This window comes from Scyliorhinus canicula, chromosome 14 (assembly GCF_902713615.1).
Source record: "Scyliorhinus canicula chromosome 14, sScyCan1.1, whole genome shotgun sequence".
Taxonomy (NCBI): domain Eukaryota; kingdom Metazoa; phylum Chordata; class Chondrichthyes; order Carcharhiniformes; family Scyliorhinidae; genus Scyliorhinus; species Scyliorhinus canicula.
The window spans coordinates 74,246,623-74,268,958 of record NC_052159.1 but is presented as its reverse complement, the minus strand read 5'-3'; the positions used below and the strand labels follow the sequence as shown (position 1 = coordinate 74,268,958).

General features: G+C 47.7%; 1 protein-coding gene across 2 annotated transcripts in view; it reads right to left on the bottom strand.

Annotated features, from left to right (window-relative positions):
• Positions 1-22,336, bottom strand: part of LOC119977071 (TBC1 domain family member 8) — a 146,835-nt gene that overhangs the window by 14,115 nt on the left and 110,384 nt on the right. For both annotated transcript variants that reach the window (XM_038817642.1, XM_038817643.1), the window contains exons 14-17: positions 17,969-18,067; positions 15,043-15,111; positions 13,161-13,401; positions 12,909-12,974 (exon numbers count right to left, since the gene is read on the bottom strand). In XM_038817642.1, coding sequence (XP_038673570.1) covers positions 12,909-12,974; positions 13,161-13,401; positions 15,043-15,111; positions 17,969-18,067 — 475 coding nt within the window. The remainder of the gene's footprint in view (positions 1-12,908; positions 12,975-13,160; positions 13,402-15,042; positions 15,112-17,968; positions 18,068-22,336) is intronic.

Genomic DNA, 22,336 nt, shown 5'->3' with positions numbered 1-22,336 from the left:
CTGGGACAAACCGGTGGTTCCCCCGCAGCGGGGCCTCCACCGAGCCCCCCACTTCCCCCCGTGTCGCCTCCACTGCCCCCAAATTTTGAGGGTAGCCGCCACCACCGGGCTCGTAGTGTACCTCGTTGGAGGGAGCGGCAGCGGCACCGTTACCAGTGCCTTCAGGCTCGAGCCTCCACAGGACGCCATCTCCATCCGTTTCCATGCTGCCTCCTCCCCATCCATTACCCACTTACGTACCATCGAGACGTTAGCCGCCCAATAGTACCCAGAGAGGTTGGGCAGCGCCAGCCCCCCTCTATCCCTGCCCCGCTCCAAAAAGACCCTCCTTACCCTCGGAGTCCCGTGCGCCCAAACAAATCCCAGAATGCTGCTGTTCACCCTCCTAAAAAAGGCCCTCAGAACAAAAATGGGGGGCACTGAAACAAAAACAAAAACCTCGGGAGCACTGTCATTTTAACGGACTGTACTCTACCCGCCAACGACAACGGCAGCATGTCCCACCTTTTAAATTCCTCCTCCATCTGCTCCACCAACCTAGTAAAATTGTGCTTGTGCAGAGTGCCCCAGCTCCTAGCCACCTGAACCCCCAGGTACCTAAAACTCCTCACTGCCCTGTTTAGCGGGAGCCTACCAATCCCCTCCTCCTGATCTCCCGGGTGTACGACAAACAGCTCACTCTTGCCCAGGTTCAATTTATATCCCGAGAAACTCCCGAACTCAGCAAGAATCTCCATCACCTCCGGCATTCCCCCCACCGGGTCTGCTACATACAGCAGCAAGTCGTCCGCATACAGCGACACTTGGTGCTCCTCCCCACCTCGCACCAAACCCCTCCACCTCCTCGACTCCCTGAGAGCCATGGCAAGAGGCTCAATTGCCAACGCAAAAAGCAAGGAGGACAGGGGGCACCCCTGCCTCGTCCCACGATGGAGCCTAAAGTACTCGGACCTCCTCCTATTTGTCACTACACTCGCCATCGGGGCCTCATACAGCAACCTCACCCATTTAATAAACCCCACCCCAAACCCGAACCTCTCCAACACCTCCCACAAGTACCCCCACTCAACCCTGTCAAAGGCCTTCTCCGCGTCCAATGCCACCACAATCTCCGCCTCTCCTTCTGCTGCCGGCATCATTATCACATTTAGCAGCTTTCACACGTTAGTGTTCAGCTGCCTCCCCTTCACAAAACCCGTCTGATCTTCATGTACCAACCCCCGGCACCCAGTCTTCTATTCTAGTGGCCAAGATCTTCGCCAGCAACTTGGCGTCTACATTCAGCAGTGAAATCGTCCTGTATGATCCGCACTGCAAGGGGTCCTTATCACGCTTCAGGATCAAGGAGATTAGCGCCCGAGACATCGTCGGGGGCAGAACACCCCCCTCCCATGTCTCGTTGAAGGTCCTAACCAACAGGTGGCCCAGCAGGACCGCGTATTTCTTATAAAATTCAACCGGGAACCCATCCGGTCCCGGCGCCTTCCCCGACTGCATGTGGCCAATCCCACTGACCAGCTCCTCCAACTCGATCGGCGCCCCCAGTCCCTCCACCTGCTCCTCCTGCACCCTTGGAAATCGGAGCCTGTCCAAAAAACTCTCCATTCCCCCTCCCACCGCCGGCGGCTCCGACCGGTACAGTTCCCTACAAAATTCCCTAAAGACCTCATTGACCTCTGCCCCCTGCCGCACCACATTCCCATCTCTATCCTTCACTCCACCAATCTCCCTAGCCGCGTCCCGCTTACGAAGCTGATGCGCCAGCATCCTGCTCGCCTTCTCTCCATACTCATAGACCGCTCCCTGCGCCTTCCTCCACTGTGTCTCCGCCTTTCTTGTGGTCAATAAATCAAACTTGGTCTGCAAGCTACGCCGTTCCCCCAGCAATCCCTCCTCCGGGGCCTCCGCGTACCTCCTATCCACACTCAACAGCTCCTCCACCAGTCTCTCCCTCTCCCTATGGGCTCGGATGGAGATCAGCTCCCCTCTAATCACTGCCTTCAGCGCCTCCCACACCATCCCCACCTGGACCTCCCCAGTATCATTGACCTCGAGGTACCTCTCGATACATCCCCGAACCCTCCTACACGCCTCCTCATCAGCCAACAACCCCACGTTCAGACGCCAAAGCGGGCGCTGGTCCCGCACCTCCCCCATCTCCAGATCCACCCAATGCGGAGCATGGTCCGAGATCGCAATAGCCGAATACTCGGCCTCCTCCACCCTCGGGACCAGTCCCCTACTCAAAACAAAGAAATCAATACGGGAATAAACCCTGTGCACATGGGAGAAAAAAAAAAGAGTACTCCCGAGCCCTCGGCCTCCCGAACCTCCAGGGATCCACTCCTCCCATCTGGTCCATAAACCCCCTTAACACCTTGGCCGCCGCCGGCCTCCTGCCTGTCCTTGAACTAGAACGATCCAGTAGGGGATCCAGCACCGTATTGAAGTCCCCCCATGATCAAGCCCCCACCTCCAGGCCAGGAATATGGCCCAACATACGCCTCATGAAACCAGCATCATCCCAATTTGGGGCGTACACATTAACCAACACCACCCTCTCCCCCTGCAGCTTACCGCTCACCATCACATATCTGCCGCCACTATCAGCCACAACCTCAGATGCCTCAAACGCCACCCTCTTCCCCACCAGGATCGTCACCCCCCGGTTCTTCGAGTCGAGCCCCGAGTCGAAAACCTGCCCCACCCACCCCTTCCTCAGACGGACCTGGTCTGCCACCTTCAGGTGGGTCTCCTGGAGCATGGCCATATCCGCCTTCAGCCCCTTCAGATGCGAAAACACCCGGGCCCGCTTAACCGGCCCATTCAACCCCCTCACGTTCCACGTAATCAGCCGGATCAGGGGGCACCCCGCCCCCCTCGACTAGCCATAGCCCGTCGACTGCTCACCCCTGGCCAGCACCCATTCGGCCCGTTTCCCACGGCGATAGAACCTAACCCCGGCCCCCCGACCCACACCAACTCCTCCCTGGCCAATCCAGCAGCAACCCGGTATCCCCCCCAGGCCAGGACCCCTCCTAGCCGCGACTCTCCCTCCACTGTACTCCCGTGAGCCATCTGACTTCTGCTGACCCCAACAGCTCCCGCTCTATCTCCGACCCCTCCCGATATGAGGTCCCCCCTCCTCCCCTGCAGAAGCTCCTTGGCACCGCTTCAGCGCGGGAAACCCGGTCTAATAACCACTCCCCTCACCACCAGCTCCACCCACTCGTCCCGCAGCGCGGGAAACCAGAGAAAAGCCCGCGCTTTCACACTGCCCCACCCCACCAACGCAGCTTCCAAACAGCAGTCCCAACCCAACCACCAACTCCGTACAAACAAAGACACAGATCAACCACAAACTCCAGTACCCCCCTTAGAACACAAAACCATAACCCACATTGTCCGAAAGCGAGAGAAAAAACAGAAACAAACGGAATAACCCGCGACAGCATAAAAAATGATACAAAAATAGAGAAACTCCCACAGCCCCCAATCTCTAGTTCGTGTCCAACTTTTCAGCCTGCACAAAGGCCCACGCTTCCTCCGGGGACTCAAAGTAATGATGCCGGTCCTTGTAGGTGACCCACAGGCGCGCAGCCGGCAACATGCCGAACTTCACCTGCTTTCCGTGGAGCACCGCCTTCGTCCGGTTAAACCCGGCTCTCCGCTTGGCCACCTCTGCACTCCAGTCCTGGTAGATACGCACTACCGCATTCTCGCACTTACTACTCCTCACCTTCTTGGCCCATCGCAGAACACACTCCCGGTCACTGAACCGATGGAACCGCACCAGCACCGCCCGCGGGGGTTCATTCGCCTTAGGCCGCCTGGCCAGTACTCTGTGGGCCCCCTCCAGCTCCAGGGGCAGATGGAAGGATCCTGCCCCCACCAGCGAGTTCAGCATCACGGCCACATAGGCTGGCAAGTCCGACCCCTCCAGCCCCTCCTCGAGGCCCAGGATCCGCAAGTTCTTCCTCCTTGACTGAAACTCCATCTCCTCGAACCGATCTTGCCACTTTTTATGAAGCGCCTCGTGCATCTCCACCTTCCCCACGAGGGCCGAAACCTCCTCCTCGAGTTCAGAGGCCTGCTGCTGCAACTCCAGTATCGCTGCACCCTGGGTTGTCTGGGTCTCCAGCAGCTTACTCGTCGTCACCTTTAGGGATTCCAACAACTCCCCTTTCAGTTCCGTGAAATAGCGCAGAAGGGCCGACTGCTGCTCCTCAGCCCACTGCCTCCACTCCTCAGGGGCTCCACCGGCCGCCATTTTGTCCACCTTCCCCCGCTTTTCCAGGGGAGCTGCTGCTGTTTTTCTCCTCGCCCCACTTCGAGTCCGCACCATACATCCCGGGGGGTTTTGCTCCAGACCCCTTTATCCACCGGGAATCGTCGAATCAGCACCGTTTGGGGCCCTTAAAAGAGCCTACAAGTCCTATTAAAGTGGGAGGTGCCGAACGTGCGGCTTAGCTCCGCATAGCCGCAACCGGAAGTCCCAGATGTATACAATTGGCCAGGCCCCTCCCACATCGTTCACAATTGTCCTCCACCACCTCAAACAATCGGCACACGCAACCCCACCCCGCCGATAAGAGTCTGCCTCCATCCTCACCCACATCGCACCCGGCTCCCTGCTCCAACCCACACCTTCTCTATATTTGCCACCCAATAATAATACAACCAGTTTGGAAGGGCCAGACCCCCTAACTGCTGCCCTCTCTGAAGTACTGTCTTCCGAATCCTTGCTCCTTTACTTGCACAATCAAATGATAAAATCAATTGTTCCACCCCCTTAAAAAAAAAATGCTGTTGGTGCAAAGACTGGTAGGCACCGAAACAAAAAAAAACCATGGCAAGATATTCAAGCCAGGAGGGTCAACCCTGGTTCAATGAAGAGTGCAGGAGAGCATGCCAGGAGCAACAAGAAAAATTAGGTATCCAAGTGAAGCTACAACACAGGACTACTTGTGTGCCAAACAGCAAGTAATAGACAGAGCAAGCTATTCCACAACAAACGCATCAGGACGCATCATAAACTCTGTAATCCTGCCACATCCAGCCGTGAATGGTGGTGGACAATTAAACAACTCACTGGAGGAAGAGGCTCCACAAATATCCCCATCCTCAATGATGGAGGAGTCTGTTACGCTCTAGTTTGTTCAATGATTTAGTCAGTGCATCAAAGAACATCTAGTTTTATTATTAATGAATAGTTAAGATTTATTAAATTACAATAACATGGGTAGAAAACAATGCTAATACTACTAACGAACTGTAAACTGTTAACAACTAGAATACGGGGCAGCACGGTAGCATTGTGGATAGCACAATCGCTTCACAGCTCCAGGGTCCCAGGTTCAGTTCCCGGCTGGGTCACTGTCTGTGCGGAGTCTGCACATCCTCCCAGTGTGTGCGTGGGTTTCCTCCGGGTGCTCCGGTTTCCTCCCACAGTCCAAAGATGTGCTGGTTAGGTGGATTGGCCATGCTAAATTGCCCGTAGTGTCCAAAATTGCCCTTAGTGTTGGGTGGGGTTACTGAGTTATGGGGATAGGGTGGAGGTGTTGACCTTGGGTAGGGTGCTCTTTCCAAGAGCCGGTGCAGACTCGATGGGCCGAATGGCCTCCTTCTGCACTGTAAATTCTATGTAAATATAAAACACGACTCCTCACCCAGACTCCGAGGTTGCAGTGTCACCTGTAATTCTACTGCCACCTGCTGGTTGGAAGTCTAACATATTAACATACTGAATTGCTTATGCATATTATTACAGAGCACAACACATATGTGCAGAAGACAAAGGCGGAGGGATTCGCAAAAATCTTCAGCCAGAAATGCTGATGAGTGATCTATCCCGGTCTCCTCTGGAGGTCCTCAGCATCACAGATGTCAGTCTTCAGCCAACACGATTCACTTCACACGATATCAAGAAACGGCTGAAGGCACTGGATACTTCAAAGGCTATGAACCCCGACAATATCCTAGCTATAGTACTGAAGACTTGTGCTGCAGAACTTACTGCACCCTTGCCAAGCTGTTCGTACAGCTAGAATGCTGACATTTACCCGGCAATGTTGAAAATTGCCCACATGTGTCTTGTAGACAAGAAACAGAACAAATGCAATCCTGCCAATTACCACCCTATCAGTTTACTATCCATCATCAAACTGATGGAAGGCGTCATCAACAGTGCTATCAAGCGGCACTTACTCAGCAATAACCTGCTCACAGATGCTCAGTTGGGTTCCACCAGGATCACTCAACTCCTGACCTCATTACAGCCTTCATTCAAACATGGCCAAAAGAGCTGAATGCCAGAGGTAAGGTTAGAGTGACTGCCGTTGACATGAAGGCAGTATTGACCAAGAATGGCATCAAGGAGCCCTATCTAAACTGGAGTCAATGGAAATCAGGGGGGAAACTCTCTGCTGGCTGAAGTCATACCTGACACAATCATCTCAGCTCCAGGACATCACTGCAGGAGTTCATCAGGGGAATGTCCTAGGCCTAGCATCAATGACCTCCCTTCCATCGTAAGGTCAGAAGTAGGGATGATTGCAGGTAACTGCACAATTTTCAGCACCATTTGCAACATCTCAGATAATGAAGCAGTCCATCTCCAAAGGCTGCAAGACCTGGAAAATATCCAGGCTTGGGCTGACAAGTGGCAAGTTACATTTGAGCCACAAAAGTGCCAGGGAGTGAACATCTCCTACAAGAGAGGATCAAACCAACACCCCTTGACATTCAATGGCATTACCATCACTGAATCCACAAAATCAACATCTTGGGGGTTACCATTGATCAGAAACTGAACTGGACTAGTCATATTGATACTGTGGTTACCAGGGCAGGTCAAAGGCTAAGAATCCTACAGCGAGTAACTCACCTCCTGACCCCCAAAGTCTGTCCATCATCTACAAGGCACAAGTCAAGAATATAATGGAATACTCTCCAATTGGCTAGATGACTGCAGCTCCAACACCACTCAAGAAGCTCAACACCATCAAAGACAAAGCAGCCCACTTGATTACTCTCCCTTCCACAAACATTCAAACACTCCACCACCGATGAACAGTGGCAGCCGTGTGCACCATCTACAAGATGCACTGCAGTAACTCACCAAGGTTCCTTAGACAGCACCTTCCAAATCTACGACCACTACCATCTAGAAGGACAAGAGCAGCAGATACCTCGGCACCCCACCACCTGGAGGTTCCCCTCCAAGTCACTCACTACCCTGACTTGGGTATATATCGCCGTTCCTTCACTGTCGCTGGGTCAGCATCCTGGAACTCCCTCCCTAATAGCACACCGGGTGTACCTACACCTCGAGACTTCAGTGGTTCAAGAATGCAACTCACCAGCACCGACTGAAGAACAACTAGGGATGGGCAATAATACTGGCCTAACCAGCGACACCCACATTCCTAATGAATTTTTAAAAATCTTTACTGCCTGCACCTGGCCTGCCAATGACAGGGGGAAGCTGTCCCATCTCAACAAATCTGTCTTGGCCCTACCCACCAGGCTCTTGAAATTCAATTTATGAAGCCAGGCCCAGTCCGAGCCACCTGCACCCCCGGGTGCCTAAAGTGGACTCGTCACCACCCAAGATGGCAACTCCTTCCAGCCAGCTCCCGCCCCTGGCAAAGACAACAAAAAGCACTCATTCTTTTCCAGATTCAGCTTATAACCTGAAAATGCCCCAAATTTCCTAAGCAGCCCCGTTATCCCCCCCCCCCCCCCCCAATCATGGAACCCAGGATGGAGATGCAGAACAAAAAACAATTGACATACAAAGACACCATATGCTCCACGCCCTCATTTCTCCCCCCCCCCCCCCCCCCCCCCCCCCCCCACTTATCTGAGCACCTCAGTGCAATGGACAAGGGCTCTATCGTCAGCGCAAACAGGAGGGGAGCGGGTGGGGGAGACATGGGCACCTGCCTCATTCCCCTATGTAACTGAAAATACCCCAAATTCATCTTATTCGTGCACACACTCGCCTTCTGTTCCCTTTATAACAGTTTAACCCACGCCACAAACTTAGGCCCACTCCCAAACGTCTACAACACCGCAAACAAGTAACTCAACATTGGATTTGTTTATTGTCATTAGTACTAAGGTACAGTGAAAAGAATTTTTCTGCGAGCAGCTCAACAGATCATTAAGTACATATAAAGAAAAGGAAATAAAAGAAAATACATAATAGGGCAACACAAGGTACACAATGCAACTATATAAACAACAGCATCGGGTGAAGCATACAGGGGTGTATAGTGTTAATGGGGTCAGTCCATAAGAGGGTCGTTTAGGAGTCTGGTAACAGCAGAGAAGAAGCTGTTTTTGATTCTGTTTGTGCGTGTTCTCAGACTTTTGTATCTCCTGCCCGATGGAAGAAGTTGGAAGAGCGAGTAAGCCAGATGGGAGGGGTCTTTGATTATGCTGCCCACATTCCCAAGGCAGCGGGAGGTGTAGATAGAGTCAATGGATGGGAGGCAGGTTTTTGTGATGGACTGGGCTGTGTTCACGACTCTCTGAAGTTTCTTGCAGTCTTGGGCCAAGCAGTTGCCATACCAGGCTGTGATGCAGCCAGATAGGAATCTTTCTATGGTGCATCTGTAAAACTTGGTAAGAGTTAATGTGGACATGCCGAATTTCCTTAGCTTCCCGAGGAAGTATAGGCGTTGTTGTGTTTTCTCTGTGGTAGCGTCGACATGGGTGGACCAGCACAGATTTTTGGAGATGTGTAACCCTAGGAATTTGAAACTGCTAACCATCTCCACCTCGGCCCCGTTGATGCTGACAGGGGTGTGTACAGTACTTTGCTTCCTGAAGTCCAGTTTACACTGACTTCTCCGCTTGCAGCGCCACCACCACCACCTCCAGCTTCCTCCCTTCTGACAGGGGGAGAACCATGTTTAACAAATGCCGCACATTCAAAGTCAACTGCCTACCCTTTACGAACCCCATCTGATCTTCCTCGATCACCTGCGGAAGGCACTCTTCCAACCCAAGTGCCAACACCTTGGCACAAACCTTGGCATCCACATTTATCAAACATATTGGCCTGTACGTCCCACACGCCACCAGTTCTCATCTTATTTTAGCAACAATGAAATGGATGCTTGCCTCATTATCCCTGGGAGTGCCTCCTTGAACACTGCATCCTCAAACAACTCTACCAACAAAGGTGCCAGCTTATCCAAAAACTTTCTAAAACTCCACGGGGAGTTTTACATCTGACTCACCCAACCCTTCCGCAGCCTCACCTGGTCTTTCCCCCTCAAGTGGGTCTCCTGGAACAAGCTCTTCAAATGCGAGAAGACTCTTGCACGCTTCATCGATCCATCCAAACCCGCAAGTTTCACGTGACCATTCATAGACGTTTACAGCATGGAAGCAGGCCCTTTGGCCCAGCTTGTCCATGCCACCCATTTTCTATCACTGAGCTAGTCCCACTTGCTCGCATTTTGTCTATATCCCTCTATACCCATCCTGCCCATATAACTGTCTAATTCGGACCAGGGTTCGCTCACCCCCCTCCTCCTGTCATTCATAATCAGTGCCCCTGGCCCCGCCCAGCGAGCAGCAGCCATTCCTGCCCCTCGTCACTGTCAACCAGCTACCCCTTCCCTCCTTCCCAGAATCCCCTCCAGCCACTTCCTCTTCTCTGCATGTTCCCATCCCCCTTCATTCACACCGCCCAGGCCCATCATAACCTGTCCACACAGGTTCTGACGGCCACAGCTCCTCCCCCCACCTCTCTCTCGTTCATTCACCAACTTAGGTCTGCTGGCGAGGTGACCCCTGCCAGATGCTCAATATCGAAAAACCAACGCAAAAGCCCCCCAACAACCAGTTCCTCCCAACAACAAAGCATAATAGACTCCCAAACAAATGGAGATAAACCCTAACATATTATCCCAGCATCCCACAATCATCCCCTCCCAACCACAACCTGAGAAAAAAAACAACAAAATCCAACCTCAGTTCAGTCTCAGTCTTTCACCCTTCATGAATGCCTCCGCCTCCTCCACTGACTCAAAGTAATAGTCCTTGGAGTAATGCGTAACTCTGAACTTCGTTGGGTAGACCACTCCAAACCGTACCTTACTCTTGTACAATGATGCCTTGTCCTGTTGAAGGCTGCCCACCGTCTTGCCAGCTCCACCCTGAGATCTTAGTATATATGAATACCACTGCCTTCCCACCTCACCTCTTGATTCTGCTTGGCCCATCTCAACACCTTCTCCTTCATCGGAAATCTATGAAAACAGACTATCGCAGCTCTTGGTGGTTCATTTGCCTTTGGCTTCGGCTGGAGCGACTAGTGACCTCTATCCAGCTCAAAGAGTGAAGCAGCCTCCTCCTCCCCCAACAACTTGGCGGACGTCTCTGCAAAGTACTCCGTCGGTCTCTGAGCCTCCAGCCCCTCAGGCAGTCCCACAATCCGCAAGTTCTATTGCCATGACCGGTTCTCCAGGACCTCCCCTTTGGCTCCAAGCCCTCTGTTCCTGTCCTGGGACAATGCCTCCTCCACCCCCTTCAGCACCTCTCCTTGCACCCGCATCGCAGTCAATGTCTTTCCAAGAGCCGCCTTTGTTGCCGCCAATGTATCCTCCAACAACTGCTTAAGCGAAGCTATCACCACCTTTCCCCTGCCAATCACAATACTTGGCGAACTGCAACTAAACTTCCACCGCAGCCAGCTTAACCGCCATAATGGGCTCAGCCCCACCGGTCGAGCTAGCTCTTGCCATCTTTCAACCAAAAGAACACCGCACCAAACCAGAGCTCACAGGCGAACTATCGCTCACTCCTTTTCATCCCGTAGTTTTTAAATTGGGCTTTTGACATCCTTTAGTTACTCAACTGTACTGGAGATCAATCATATAAAATTTTCCCCCAAATCTGGGTGAAATGGGCCAAAAAACTCGAGCAGGAGCCATCCAACGTGCGACCGCCAACTACATGTTGCCACTGGAAGTCTATCTAACAATGCAATAATGACCATCTGTTTTTGTAATGGTAATTGAGGGATAAATGTTGGCCAGGACCCCAGGGATAAACACCCATGGCTTTTCTTCAAAATAGTGCCCTGGGATCTGTTACATCCACCTGAGGGGGCAGACAGACATCTCATCCGAAAGACTAGGACAATGATATTTAGGGGTGGGAAATAAGACCATAAGATCATAAGACATAGGAGCAGAATTAGGCCACTCGGCCCATCGAGTCTGCTCCGCCATTCAATCATGGCTGATATTTTCTCATCCCCATAACCCCTGATCCCCTTCTTAATCAAGAACCTATCTGTCTTAAAGATACTCAGTGAATTGGCCTCCACAGCCTTCTGCGGTAAAGAGTTCCAAAGATTCACCACCCTCTGGCTGAAGAAATTCCTCCTCATCTCAGTTTTAAAGGATCGCCCCTTTAGTCCAAGATGGTTTCCTTTGCTTCTAGTTTCTCCTACAAGTGGAAACATTCTCTCCACATCCACTCTATCCAGGCCTCGCAGTATCCTGCAAGTTTCAATAAGATCCTCCCTCATCCTTCTAAACTCCAACGAGTACAGACTCAGAGTCCTCAACCATTCCTCATACGACAAGTTCTTCATTCCAGGGATCATTCTTGTGAACCTCCTCTGGACCCTTTCCAAGGCCAGCATATCCTTCCTTAGATATGGGGCCCAAAACTGCTCACAATACTCCAGCTGGGATCTGACCAGAGCCTTATACAGCCTCAGACGTACATCCCTGGTCTTGATTTCTAGCCCTCTTGACACGAGTGCTAACATTGTATTTGTCTTCTTAACTGCTGACTGAACCTGCACATTAAGCTTAAGAGAATCATGAACAAGGACTCCCAAGTCCCTTTGTGCTTCTGATTTCCTCAGCATTTCCCATTTAGAAAATAAGTCTATGCCTAAATTCCTCCTTCCAAAGTGCATAACCTCATACTTTGTATTTCATTTGCCACTTCTTGCCCACTCTCCTAGCTTGTCCAAATCCTTCTGCAGCCCTCTTTCTTCCTCAATACTACCTGTCCCTCGACAGATATTTGTATAATCTGCAAACTTAGCACCAGTACCTTCAGTTTCTTCTTCCAGATCATTAAAAAAAAAATTTAGAATATCCAATTCATTTTTTTTCCAATTAAGGGGCAATTTAGCATGGACAGTGACCCAGAGCCGGGATCGAACCTGGGACCTTGGCGCCATGAGGCAGCGGGGCTAACCCACTGCGCCACCGTGCTGCCCTCTTCCAGATCATTTATGTATGTTGTGAAAAGTTGTGGTCCCAGCACAGACCCCTGAGGCACACCACTAGTCACTGGCTGCCATCCTGAAAAAGACCTCTTTATCCCCACCCTCTGCCAGTCAGCCAATCCTCTATCCATGCCAGGATCTTACCCTTAACCCCATGGGCTTTTAACTTATTTAACGGTCTCCTATGCGGCACCTTGTCAAATAAATCACGTCCACTGGTTCTCCTTTGTCTAACTTTCTTGTTAACTCCTCAAATTGTCAGACACAACTTCCCTTTGACAAGTAAGTTCTAACTTTGCTAACAATCCCTACCTCCCATGAATACATAAAATAAAACCAGGGTAAGAATGATTGGACAGTGGACCCCTGCAGGATAAGTTACAGGCAGAAATGCTTTGGATGATCAGAAGTTTACAGGATGAACAGTGGGTTACAATCAGTTATTGCAATGTATTTACATACTAATACAAAATTGCAAGCATAAATAAAATAAAAGTCGAGGTTTTGTTAGTGTAAATACAACACAATAACAATGTAAAATTTGAAACCTAAACGGAAATTAGTTTTGTCGACCAGACTCATGCACATTTAACACCCTCAGCAGAGGGTGTTAACGTTTATTTAAAAATTGCTTTACCTGGTGGAATGTGCAGTCTGTACAAGAGCCTGAGTTTTTCACTGATGTCTCCATAGTACATTGTATCTATGATATAAAAATCAAACTATTATTCAACCAAGCCTGAATTTTCCATAAACTCCATGTTGCCAACGTAAGGCAAGTTTTCTCCAACTTAAATATTTTGTAAATTGCAAAATTACTCCAAAACATTTAATAAATATTGCATACATATCTACATGAAATTCATGGGAGAGATAAAAAGATAGTTACCTAACCAATTAACCAATTCTTTGAAGTCAATTAGAGAGTCTTCATTTTCATCTAACACTCGGAATGTCCTCTGGGCTAGAATATCTGTATGTGCACCCCATGTCCAAGGGCTTAGAAGACAGAAGAGGTTGCCGAACTGGAAACTATTTATTCGGTATTGTTCCAAATATGGGAGGCTGGGATCATGATGCAGTTCCGCTGAACCGTTTCCGCCCCAGTAACAACTTAAAAGGTGTTCACGCTAGTTATTTAAAACAAAGGGTAAACATTAGTCTTAGGATTGCATTTACTTTATATTTTAAAAAGTTTTTTTTTTAAACGCAGGATAAGAGATACAGATTCAGGCACATTGGGTGGAACCTTCCCAAAAGGGAACAAAGTTCCCGAGTGAGCGCGTTTAGCCACCTGCGAGTTTCCCAGCAGTCACAGTGCCAAGTAAAACATGGCTATTCAACACGACTCGCTTTGAATAAGAGGCCTCAACAGGGAACGCGAAGGCGAGGCTGCATACAGCCCCGTTTTTTTTTACAACGGACGGCTCCATTCGCTGGAACTCGCCGTTGTAGTGAGAGATCAGAGAGATCAGGACACTACGATCTCCGAGGCCCTGTCTTTCCCTCCCCCCAGCCTGCACGCAACATGGGAGGGTCGCCCGACACCTCCCCAGGGTCACCCCCCCCCCTCCCCCCAGCCCCTCTTTCTCTCTTCTTCCCGCCTCCCCTACCCCGGCACCTCTCAACATGCATGCTGAACAACCCTGGCCCGATTGCGCAGACAATGGCAGCGCCAACCTGGCATCACCCCTGTCGGCTGGCAGTGCCAGCCTGGCACCCAGGGAGCACTGCCAGGGTGGCATGCTGGCAGTGAAAGGGTGCCCAGGTGGCACCAGCAGTGCCAGGGCACCACTCTGCTGAAAGGGCCTCCTATTCCCTTGGAGACCTCCATGAGTGCCATTTCGTCTGGTCCCGTTTGTGGGGACCAGCACCAAACGGTGCTCGCCCGAGGCTCCCAAGGCCAAGGGATTGAATCCCAAAGCTTCAGGTACCTTGGGAATCTGTACATTGGAATGAGGCTTTCTGACTCGCTCTAACATGCAGATTTGCCAAAAACTGATCTTGCCCATTGTGAGCAGGATTTCCCTTGCAACATCTTGTGAGATTGTGCTGAATCTTGTGAGGTGTTACGAGACAGGTAGATCCTGGGAATGGGTTCTCCTGGCTTTCAATGGCTCCGCTGCATCCCAGCGAGCTGCTTTTCTAATGTAGCGTGGCTGGAAGATCACCCATTGTTACAAACTGTTCAATTCAAACTAAATTTTGGAATGTGATTCTCTTGCCCGTTCCCATTCTGACACTTCCACATTCATTACCCACCCTCATAAGTGGATATTTCCCAAGTGGAACTTGCCATGAGCACTGGTAAGCTCATTGCAGTCAAGTAAATCCCATGCATATCAAACGAACATCCACAAAATATTGTCACTTGCTACAGCAGCCGATGGGGCTACAATGTCCACCATTACACTCTCCCAAATTCCTGGTAACAACGTTCAATTGCATCATTACATTCATTCCACTCTCACCCACTTTGTTGTACCATCATGGGAGATATCTAAAGGTCAAATGCATGAAAGGGCAGGAATTGGGCAGTCTCTTGATATTAAATATTTCCTAATTGTTAACTAAATATCATTGGGAATGGGGATCCTGCCTACCCACTTCATGAAGATTAGTACGTATGTGGAGAACATTTCATCCATTTTTATTTTAAAGTTGCAAATACAGGATTATCGCCACCGGGGTTTGGGAAATGACTCACTAACATTCAGAATTGAAAGGCTATGGTTGGGTCACTTGAAACTATCAACTCTCGCAAAACTCACCTTAAATAGGTCATAGAGGTCTCCAAGACCTTCACTACTAAATGAAACATCCGGTGCCACAACTCTGAGCTGCAAAATTATATTTAAAAAAAGTTAAACTAGTTCCATCACCTCCTGTTAGCTGAGAAGCTAGGCAATTTATAAATCAATGTGAAACTTACAGAATGCTTATATAACTCAGGCTCAGACCTTTCAACTGTTTTGTTCTATTACTTTTATTCTTTACTTTGTTTAGCTCTATTAATCATCAATTTGTACATCCTGTTTTTAAGCTTTTTTTTTGTGTGTGTTCCGACATTATCAGTATTTGTTAATGCAATCCAGTGAGGCTAGATTTATCTGAGATAGAAACAAAGTGATTTATCAGGAATGTTTGTCATATTAAAGTGGCAATTTGTGAACTAGAAATCTGCTTGACTGCATTATTGAAAGATCCTTTTAAATATAACAAAAACTAGTTTGAATTAAGAATGTGATCCATCCTTCTCCACATCCATTAGTTTCTGCTGCGCTAAATTTTGATTATGAATAATTTATTTGGCTTATAAACACATCAGCAGCATCACATCAATAAAGATACTTTGTTTTTACCTGGAAGCTTGACTATTGCACATTTTCATAATTAGAATCTTTAAATAGGCTGCTCTAATTTGCCTCACAATACATGTTTAATATTCGTCATAGAAATGACAGGGCACTGGTTTGGGTTATTTTCTCCAGTACCAACAATACTGTTAGAAAGGGTAAATCAAATTATCAGCCGATTATGAAAGTTGCAGTGTGTCACATATATTTAAAAGGGTTATATTTAGGACACTGATCAACATTAATAATTCTGTGGTCACAATCTGTTTTTGACATTTTGTTTAAAGGTCCATACCAGTTATTGAACTGTATAGCTATGCATTCTACTACAGTAATAGTATTGACATAAACGTTAAGACAGATTTTTCCTTGACTGTGTGATTGGTGGCCATGTGTACATACAAATCTAGGCAGAAAAGACGACGTCATTAGTGCATATTGTTAATGACAATATCTATGACACTATTTCACATTGGGTAGCGTTTACATCACAGAATGCAATATGAAACTACAAAACCTAAAATTTAATTGCTGGGCTCTGTAGTTTTGAACATACAGGAATAAAAGTGACAGATTTTTCTTTAGCAGCATATATTGCGGTGCAGTTAAATCCTCAACTCTGTTCAAGGTACAATGATACCATTTAAATTCAAAGTGGATTTGACAGTTTCTTCCATCCAGAAATAGAAGTATGTTGGCTAAGAAATAAAGATATTAAACTTGTCAAGTTAAATGTTACCATCCTTAATGAGCCTTTCTGCAAGATTATTTTTTTTTTTTAAGCCAAAAAATTTGATCACAAAGTTCTTCAATCAGGAACAACAAATGGGTGAACTCTCAACGTAACATTTTTTTTAGGCACTGTTCGAAATTAGTTGTAATTTCATCAGATAATTCCACGCATGAAATATGCATTTTTATCTTCTGTCATGGGATATGGGCATTGCTCGCTAGGCCAGCATTTATTGTTCATTCCTAATTGCCCTCGAGAAGGTGGTGGTGTGTTGCCTTCTTGGACTGCTGCAGTCCATCGAGAATAGATACACCCTCAGTGCCGATAGAAAGAGAATTCCAGGATTTTGACTTAGTGCCAGTTAAGGAACAGTGATATACACCCATTTTGGGTTGATATGTGGCTTGGAGGGGAACTTGCAGGTGATGGTGTTCCCATGCATCTGCTGCTCTTGATTAAGTGGTGGAGGTCATGGGTTTCAACGGTACTGTTGAAGGGGTCTTGGTAAGTTGCTGCAGTGTACCTTGTATATTGTACACACTGCTGCCACTTTTGGAGGAAGTGAATGTTTAAAGTGATGGATGGGGTGCTGATCAAGCAGGCTGCTCGAGTGTTGTTGGAGTTGCACTGAATCAGGCAAGTGGACAATAGTCCATGACACTACTGACTTATAATGTGATGGTGATGGACAAGCTTTGGGAAGTTAGGAGGCGAGTTACTCACTGCCTCTGATCTGCTCTTGAAGCCGCAGTGTGGCTGATCCAGTTAAGTTTCCGGTCAATGGTAACCCCCAGGATGTTGATAGTGGGGGACTTAGTAATGATAATGCCACTGAATGTCATAGGGAGATTGTTAGATTCTATCTTGGTGGAGATGGTCATTGCCTGTCACTTGTGTGGCGCCAATGTTACTTGCCACTTATTAGCCCAAGCCTGAATTTTGTCCAGGTCTTGCACGTGCACTGCTTCAATGTCTGAGGAATCACAAATGGCACTGAACATGCACAATCAGTAAACATCCTACTTGTGAACTATGATGAAGGGAAAATCATTGATGAGGCAGCTGAAGATGATTGGGCCTAGGGCACCATCCAGAGGAACATCTGCAATGATGTCCAGCAGCTGAGATGGTTGGCCGTCATCAACCACAACCATCCTCCTTTGTGTCAGGTTTGACTCCAACCAGTGAAGAGTCTCTTTATCCCAACTGATTCCCATTGACTATAATTTTGCTGGGGCTCCTTGATGCCACATTCCCATCAAATTTTGCCTTGATTGCAAAGGCAGTCACTTACACCTCTTGAACCCAGCTCTTTTGTCCATATTTGGACCGAGGCTGTAATAAGGTCAGGTGCCGAGTGATCCTGACAGAATCCAAACTGACATCGGTAAGCAGTTTAATGCTATTTTGAGTGTCATTTGATTGTACTGTCAACAACACCTTCAATCACTTTGCTGACCACCGCGTCATGGGACTGGATTGGATTTGCCCTGTTTTTTGTAATGACTTGCATGATTAAAGTATTAAATAACTATTGTCACTGGGCAAAAAAAAAACATTTGGTCCTTTTTCCTCTTTAAATCACACTAATTATTCAGGTAAACTTACCATATTTTGTTTTGTGGTATCCTCCAAGTTCTGCAACACTCGTATTCTGTGTCTGCAACGCATTTGCTCGATTTGTCCGACATGAAGATCTCCAAATTTCTAAATGTGCAATAAAAACAGATTCAAAAGAACTCAAAATGCAATACAATGTAGGATATTTTTCACAATCAGGACAGATGGATAGAGAGGGAGATAAAAAGGAAGAGAAGCTGCAGTGGTCAGACATACTTTCGAAATGCTGCAGAAACCAAAGTTCCTAGGCCCAGAGTACTAGCCATCAACTGAGCTACCCCATTCAATGTGATCAACAAAGCTAACAGTCAAATACATGACTGGCACTGTTCTACTGCTAAGCTGAAGTTTCACATACCAGCAATTTTTAAGGTAATTTGTTTGATGATTTACTAATAAAGTCATATTTGTTCAAATATAGTACAGAATAGAAAATTTATGCTAAAATTGATTTTAAAAATCCTCCAAGACCCATTGTAAGAAGGAATTGTCTCAATGTTGTATAAAAATCAAACATAAAGGGCGCGATTCTCCGGCCTTCTAAGCTCTTACTCAAGCTTAACGAGGCTGGTGAATAGGGGGAGACACCAAAAAAGGAGAACTGCACCAGGCGCTAAACAGTTTGCAATGCAACTGGCCCGCTCCTGTAGGCGACATCGGGATCACGCTGTAGCGTGGCAAGAAACCAATTATCACCACTTAAGCCCAATTTCCATACATTTAATGGCAGCCACCCCACATCCAATGGCCTGCTGTCCAGGCGAATCAGCTGGCAAGCCTTCATTTGCTGTGAGAAGCCCGTGTGGCCTCGTTAATGTGTTGTTACTCGTGTCTTAATAAAGCTCGTAGTCTCAAGTGTGGAGAAGATGCTTTATTGTGAGTTCGTTCAGTTTCCAGAGCTCGACCTAGAACGACCTTCCAGTGCTAACTACCAGCTTTGCTTGCTGTGTGTGTCCTGCTTACCAGCCCGCCTGCTGTGAAGTGTGTCTTGTGTATATGTGTTGCTCCAAGTTCTGCCCTCAGTGAAGTGTGTCCTCACTTCCTGTCCTGATCTATTTATATGGCTCTCCCGTGCTCCCTCTAGTGGTTGCTCAGTTGTGTTGCATCTGGTTAACTTGTGATCACCACATCCCCCTTTTTCTCTTAACATATTTTCTGTACATCGTTAAAGAAAATTGTACATCCTGTCCCGGTGTATTTGTAGCTCTCCCTCTGGTGTTTGCTCAGTTGTTTTGTATCTAGTAAATCTACGATCACCCCATCCCCCTTTTTCTCTTTACATATTTGCTGTACATCGTTAAAGAAAATTATAGAAAACAGTTACTTATGATATGCGTATCTATACAGGTGATGGTGCTATTGCATACTGTACAAAGCCAATGTAGTTATATGTCCAATCTCAATAAAACATTTATGAGTCCAAACTTGATGAATTTGTTCAGAGCTTTTTTTTTCTTTTTTTTTTTTGTTGTTGATGACGTGGTGATATTGATATTGCAAGTCCGCTGTGAATGTTGTTGGTGTTCCTTGTTATTTTAAGTACCCAATGCATCATCCCGAGGTGTTTGCATGGTCACCTCACTGATGTTGACTGGCATGGCCTTTTTTCTGTGCTTGTGGTGTTGATTTATTGTCTCATCCGCCTTGGATGCTGGTGTGCTTGCTCGTTCTGGAGCAGACGTGTGTTTATGCGATTCGTCGTCATCCCATGACATGTTTGTAGTCTTGTCATCGTTTTGCCATGCGCTGTGGCATTGTCCTTCATGTGCCGAGTAGTACCATTGTGTACAAGTCGTTGTTTCATTGCTGTTGTCTCTGTCGTTCCTGTTTTTGTTGTTTTCGTTGCCGTACTTGTTGCTGTTTTTGTCGTTTCTGTCTTTGGTGTTGGCACTGTCGTTGTTCCTGACTTTGTTGTTTTCGTTGCCGTTCGTGTTGCTGTTTTTGTCGTTTCTGTCTTTGGTGTTGTCGCTATCTTTGTTCCTGACTTTGTTGTTTGTCTTGTCGCGCTTCATGTTGCTTTTGTTCTTTCTGTTGTCGTTCTCGTTTCTGCTGTGCTTCTTGCTATTGTTGTTGGTCTTGTCGCGCTTCATGTTGCTTTTGTTCTTGCTGTGTTTCTTTTGACTTTTGTTTTTTTTTGTTATACTCTATGAGTGTCCCAAGTGGATAATTTGAGTCATTGAGCATTTCGTCTCGAGAGTGGTGCGAATGATCTGATGTTGCATCGGTGCAGGTGACCTCAATCATTTGTGGAGAATTGGATTCCTCATCTTTGCTTTCTTGGTGCTCCTCTTCCGGAGTCAAATTCTTCTCGATTTCATTTGACGCGGTGTCTCTGGATTCTTGGCGCTCCTCTTCTGGAGTCAAAACCTCCATGATTACAATTGACGTGATGTCTGTGGACTCCTGGCGCTCCTCTTCTGGAGTTGAAATCTGCATGATTTCAGTTGACGTGGTGTCTGTGGACTCCTGGTGCTCCGCTTCTGGAGTTGAATCTTCATGATTTCCGTTGATGTTATCTCACTGGACTCCAGGTGCTCCTCTTCTGGAGTCAAAATCTGCATGGTTTCTTCTGGCTTGGTCTCTCTGGACTCCAGGTGCTCCTCGTCTGGAGTCAGAATCTGCATGGTTTCTTTTGGCTTGGTCTCTCTGGACTCCAGGTGCTCCTCTTCTGGAGTCAAAATCTGCATGGTTTCTTTTGGCTTAGTCTCTCTGGACTGTTGGGTGGCCCGACTCTGTGCTTCTGTACAGACAAGCTGAGAACTGTCAGTCTCGCTGTGATCCTGTACGTCGAGTGCGATCACCTTGTTACTGTTCTCGCATGCAGTGGGTAGAGGTGCATTGTCTTCTTCTTGTTCATGTGAGCTTGTTAGACTTTCATAGTCTGCTTGCGGTTGCTCAGATACTGCGGGTTTACCTGCATGGTCTTGTTCATGCATGGTGTTCGCCAGGGAGTGTTTGCTTGCATCCCTTTTGGAGTCTTCCATTACTCGCACTGTGGAGCCTGTCATCACTCGCTCTGTGGAGTCTTCCTGTGCTCTCTGTGTGGCGTCGTCTTCGTCTTGGGTATTGCTGTCATCCAATGTATCGACGAGCTGCCATGGTCTCATGGTGTTGGATTCATCTACCATGAGTAGAGTCGTGTTGGGCTTTGCAACGGTGTCGCTGATGCTGTGATCAGCATGTCCAAATAACTCCTCCATGTCTGAGTAGTATTCCTTGATAGCCATTTCATCTTCGTTGGCTTCTTCTACGACGAGTTGATTCGTGTTGAAGTTTGCGACCGTGTCGCTGATGCTGTGAGAAGCATATCCGACTGACTCAGCTGTGTCTGAGTAGTATTCTTCGAAAAACAAATCATCCTGGTTGGATTCTTCTACCACGAGTTGATTCGTGTTGAACTTTGCGACCGTGTCGCTGATGCTGTGAGAAGCATATCCGACTGACTCAGCTGTGTCTGAGTAGTATTCTTCGAAAAACAAATCATCTTTTGTTGTTTCGGAATTCTTTTTGTTCTCTTCACTTTGGGTGGTGCAGACTGCTTTTTTCAGGGTGTTGTGCAAGTTGTTTTTAACTGTTGGTGTAAGTTCAGGCGTTTTTCTGTGTTCTGAGGCAAGAAAATTTGTGTTTACCACTTTAAGTGTCTTATTTTCAAGTTTCGGGCATTTCCCTTTTAAGTGGGCGTGGTCAGGATGCTCAGACGTCATGACGTCACGCGCAGGAATGCATTGCGCATGCGCAAATCGGCCTTCCTCCTTCACTGTGCGGTTTTGTTTCCATTGCGCATGCGCGGCGTGCGCATGCGCATTACGATCCGCGACCAAAACTTCTTTTGACTGCGCAAGCCGCGCATGCGCATCACGATCGGCACCGCAATCTTTTTTAAACTGCGCATGCGCGGCTTCCGGTTCCGGCGCAGACGCCATTTGTAGTTCTTTGCTTACCGGAGACTGCAAAATGTGCTCCAACGCCATTTTTTGCCGTTTTTCGCGGATTTCAGCGATTTTACTGTCCCACCAGGACTGCAAAATTCGTAAGGGATCTTCTCTTCCCGATTTGGACAGGGTTTCAGCGTTTTGGCTTTGTGAGAAATTCTTTTTATTTCTTCTTTTTGATCTGTACTTTTCATTCGCGATTTCTTGCTCTTTTCGTGATTTTTTAAGTTTTGCATCACTCAGTCTCTGTGCAGTTTGGCCTCTGAGTATGTCTTGCTGTTCAAATTTCTCACAGTACTCTTCAAATTTGTTTAGTACCGTTTGTAAGCTGTTTCTGTCTTCACCTTTTGAGTATTTATCCATTATAAACTTTCCAAGCTTCATTTCCTTCGATGAGAATTGCTATTTTAATTTCGTCTGAGGC